Source organism: Penaeus japonicus, unplaced genomic scaffold (assembly GCF_977035675.1).
Source record: "Penaeus japonicus unplaced genomic scaffold, GWHDUDI00000001_assembly GWHDUDI00000006, whole genome shotgun sequence".
Lineage (NCBI taxonomy): Eukaryota > Metazoa > Arthropoda > Malacostraca > Decapoda > Penaeidae > Penaeus > Penaeus japonicus.
In genome coordinates this window covers 46634417-46639416 of record NW_028234408.1, presented here as the reverse complement: position 1 = coordinate 46639416, position 5000 = coordinate 46634417, and the positions used below count along the sequence as shown (strand labels likewise).

The 5000-nt window shown below is 34.7% G+C and overlaps 2 protein-coding genes across 9 annotated transcripts in view; one reads left to right on the top strand and one right to left on the bottom strand.

The window, feature by feature from the left end:
* LOC122266500 (pseudouridylate synthase RPUSD1) overlaps positions 1-4661 on the top strand; it is a 13107-nt gene extending 8446 nt beyond the window's left edge. For all 7 annotated transcript variants that reach the window (XM_086538087.1, XM_086538086.1, XM_086538085.1 and 4 more), the window contains one exon: positions 3883-4661. In XM_086538087.1, the coding sequence (XP_086394213.1) occupies positions 3883-4202 (320 nt within the window). In that variant the 3' untranslated portion in view covers positions 4203-4661. The remainder of the gene's footprint in view (positions 1-3882) is intronic.
* The window catches only part of PIG-Q (phosphatidylinositol glycan anchor biosynthesis class Q), a 10663-nt gene continuing 9975 nt past the window's right edge, over positions 4313-5000 (bottom strand). For both annotated transcript variants that reach the window (XM_086538081.1, XM_086538082.1), the window contains exon 8: positions 4313-4894. In XM_086538081.1, coding sequence (XP_086394207.1) covers positions 4689-4894 — 206 coding nt within the window. In that variant the 3' untranslated portion in view covers positions 4313-4688. The remainder of the gene's footprint in view (positions 4895-5000) is intronic.

Here is a 5000-nt window from a genome sequence, read left to right as displayed (position 1 = left end):
TTAGTGAGAGTGACCACTTTTTTCTTGTTGATTAAGTCATTGAGTCAAGTCACTGAAAGGGCATATTTGATTATTTGTTTTATAAGTCAAATTGTAAATAAGAGAATAACAAGATAAAATTAAAAAACTCCTTTTGAAATTCAATTCGAAGTTGTTGCAGTGAACAATATTTTTACACTTTTTTGAGGATGAAAAAATACTTTAAGATCTATCTATATATATTTCTTTCATTTTCATTTTCATTTTTTGAGGTACAGGCATTTAAACACACACACACACACACACACACACACACACACACACACACACACACACACACACACACACACACACACACACACACACACACACACACACACACACACACACACACACACACACACACACACACACACACACACACACACACACACACACACACACACACACACACACACACACACACACACACACACACACACACAAAAACTTTTGATAAGCAGGACATTAACCAAACTCTATTTTTTTTGCTTGATTTGAACATACGTAGTAGTCTACATCAAAGTATAACACTGAAGCACAATATTGGAATTACCAGGTGAAGGGCCTGAAATAAAAGGGAAAAAAGAAAGAAATTTATTTGAGAAATGATTGAGACAGTGAGGAAGATCTAGTTTATTTATTTGTTTTTAGGCCAATGATAAATTATAGGATTTATGATAATGTCTGATCTTTAAGGAAAACACATTCCTGATTTTGTCAATTTACAGATTTCAAGTCTGAGATTGTGTAAGTGCATTCTGTAGCCACTGAACTAAAAAAAGAATGTTTTTTGAAATTCAATAATTTGAGGCCAAATGAGCTGTTGCTGTCCTTAATATTATTTTCCTGTAATGAACAATTAGACTTAAATATACTTACAAACCGGTTTCCACAAAGTAGATTCTCAATAGTTCACGTTCTTGAACTAAGGAAGAGGTTGGAAAGATTGTGGATGTGTTATTTATGTTTGTCTTTTTCATTTGTATTATGAATTATATTGTGAAATCTATGCACACAAAAATACTGTAATCATAACAAATTCCTATTACAACAACATTTTAAATCTGTTATATACAGTAACTCTTCTGAATGACAAGTTAATCAATGCTCATACTCAAGACTATGATCTCAACTGTGGGGGACTGATGTAATCAAATATAGTCCATGTGAGGTGCTGATGCATGTGAAGAAACCTAACTTATTATCAATATAAATGATTAGAGGTTTCAATTAATGATGCAACAGCATTATGACCATACATGCTTTTGAAAATAAGTTTCTGTGATGAGAAGCATTTCTTTGTTAGAATATCTAATTGAGCTCTACCACAGCATTTCCCAATTTGAGCCAGAGTAGTTCCCAGGCTATGGCTTGAGGGTTGGGGGTGTGCAAGAAAGAATCTGAAGTGTCAGACTTTATATGTTTCATTAAAATGTCAAACATATTATTGCAAGACTAACCAATATTATTAATGTATGCTGCACACTTCAGCGGAGTTGACTGTTCCGTAAGTGTGAAACTTACCTGATCTCTTGAGAGTCCATCCAGCCCCCAGTTTAGTTTTTCACTCACTTTTGTTCACTTAGCTCAGAGCCTCATTCTTTGTACACATGATATTCGCAAGTAATGGACGACATTTAAAAGAAATGACCAAAACTTGATACACCTCTAATCTTATTTAATGAGAGTGAAAAACGTGACATTATTCCTTTGCTTTTGTTTTTATGACATTTTTAATACATAATCATATATGAGTGATATTATATCATAAGGCCAGTAAACACAAGCTGTATGAATATAATGAAAATATGATGCATGCATTTATCAATAAAGGGTAACAAAAGTGGTGGAGGCAGGTGAAAGTAGGAGGAATTGCATGGACATAGTCAAAATTTAGAAAGTGATTTATGGCTAAGATAATCTGGGAACCTTTACACTCCTGTATTCAAATTATAATCAGTTCTATAGTGATTAAACACTCATACAAATAGCTGTTTATATACCATGACTTTGGCACCAGGGGGTCAAATCAATAAAAGAGAAAGGATCTCTTCTTGTCTCCATATTAGTTTACTTTGACCCACTTTATCATCTCTGTCCCCTTCTGTGTTAACCCATTGACAGCGAATGGCATGATTTGCTGCAAAGGCAGAGTCAGTCATAGATGCAGATGGCACCGTGCCAGACAATGTAAACCCTCCATCCGACTGTGTACACCTTTGATTAAAAACCTCGACCAGTGAGTTAATAAAGGAAAAGTTCATCATATATCTATTATGTTATTATTTGAATACAGGCAAAGGGAGTTCATTAGATTATATAAACGTATTTGTTTATGTATCTATATAACTATATCCAGCTATCTAACTTATTTATACATATATGTAAATATGTTTGAGTTTACTAATAATAAACCAAGTACAATATTAAAGGATAGCTACATATTTGTTTCATGCAGTAAACTTTCTTCAGCTGTTTATTTAATCTTTAAAAATGTTTTTATGTAATGTCAAAAAGCTTCACCAGACACAGTAGTTGTTGCATTGTCTCATACTTCTGCACTGCAGATACACTGTCCCATTCCCCAGGTAGCCTCATGTGCAGGGACATGATATGATTACTAAATGTGGGGTGACTTCCACCTGCCCCTGTAGATAACTGAGTGGGCCCTGCTTTAAATGCTTTTAATTTCACATATATATTTCTCTCAAAATTCAGCATGTTTTAAAAGCTCAATTTTACACATTAGAAAATGTATGATTTATATTTTAGTTACATTTCTGTAAGAACAGTGGTGTTTGTTCCTAAGGGATAAACCTTGGCCTTTTTACCCCCTCTTGGGAAATGCTGATGTCTTTTCAATAAATGTGGAAAATGAAATTTAAAATATATCAACTTGATTTTTTCTTTAGATGAAAGCTAAAGTTGTAATTTTTCACCATAATTCATCATTGTAGTCTCATTTTCTTCAGAAATGTATTTTCTAGGGGATGTACATCCTGTTTTTTATTTTGAAGTATTTTCCACAATGTGTGGTTTTAACTAACACTCTGCTTTTGCAATTTTCAAAAAGGTTTAAAAGGTCAGCGAGTGACAGAATAAAGGGCGGTGAAATCCCTATAATACATATCACGTCATGGTACACATCCCAGCATCCTTCTTCATCCCTAAGGGAGTTAAGTTAGTTTTCAGTATTAGCCACACAATAAGGTAATAAAAAAGTAATTAAATGGACATACCTTAGCGATAAATTTCCTCAACAAATGGAAAGCAAACTCATCTTCCCAGCTTTAAGGATACACCCTGAGATACCCACCCAAAAATTGGTAGTTTTTCCAGCATATCTCATGCAGTTATCAAATTCAAACCATATAAGATACTGTTCTCATTTTCTAGAGAAATGTCACTCTTTTATTTTTTTAACTTTCCTAATATTTGGTTATAAATAATTGACAGGGAATTTTTTTTTTCTTATAAGGATATACTTTGGGCCTTTTCTAACTCACTTCTGTAAGCAATGACATGATAGAATGGATTGATTTTAGTTCTAACTTGAATAAATGAATGACTTGTTGGGTACTGTGAATTTTTTTTGCTTCCTTTTACTTTTGTAGGAAATTGGGCAAATAAAGAAAATTGCAGTTTGATGTATATGTCCTTCATATAGTACAAAATTTTCTGAGGACACTAATGTTGAAGTGAATTATTCTCTAGATGTATAGCTATTCAAAATCAGTCCTAACCTAATTTTGATTTAACTAATTCAAGTCACCTGGGACGGTTCCCCATCAGGGACTACATATTCCATACACCACCACCATATCCTCATTCACTCACTCTCTGTGTTTCTTGCCATTCCAGATTACCCCGCCACTAAGCTCCTTCTGAAGCCCATCACCGGCCGCCGCCACCAGCTCAGGGTCCACTTATCGGAGTCGGGACACACCATAGTGGGAGATTTCACGTACTCCAACCGACGTGATCTTTCCCCCTATAGGATGTTCCTGCATGCAGTCCGCCTGGCCTTCCCCTCTGAATATGAGCAGGTGGATGTTCGCACCAATGACCCTTTCACGGAGGATGATCGGAGGAACAAGTGGATCCCAGTGGAAACGCTGAACGAACTTAATGTTGATGCATATTTAAAGCTCAAAATGGGGAAGAAATGGTATAAGAGATGATATGCTTTATATTCTGTAAATGAGTTTGTGTGTTTTTTTCTTTCTTGTTTTTGCGTGAATGGGATTTTATTTATATCTTGCAAAGTGAGTGAGGATAAAAAGATCAGAAATATTTATAATGAAAATATTTTATTAGTACTTGGTGGTGCTGTAATTAATCATGCAAGGTCTCCATCATATCAAGTATTACAATTTGAGCTGTGAATTAATTTTTATATTTGTACATATAAGCTGTATGTATATAAATTTGCTCCTCCAAATATAGCAGATGTGATAAAGAAAAGAAGGACTTCCACTGTTGTGTTGTAAACCAAAACAACGAGACAATCAACCTGAATTGAATACTCCGATAGCTGTTGTATTGTTGCTAAAAAATGATAACAATAATAAAACAAGCAAATAAAGGTTGTGATATGTTGTAGGCATTTCATGAAAATAAAGAAAAAAGATTGAACGATATACTATTTTTTATTCTCTCCCTCCTTCTCATAACAACTCTTTTCCAAAAACAACGCTACAGAAAAATGCTCTCCAGTTTGGGCTCGGCATCGATGGGAAAACATCCGAGTGAGCGTAGAGCAGGACCTCGCAGAGTGGGGTTGGCCAAGTATGCAAATGAAGGGCAAGAGGTGAAGCAACAGGGTGCCTGGCTCGTGATTGGTCAGTGGGCTGCGTTGCAAAGTATATGTCTCCTGTAAGAAGGAAAAGTGTCTATATATTTTTGCTAAATGAATATACATATAAGGAAGATAGATTTTTTTAGGAGTGTTGATTACCACAATATTATTGTTTTTTTTT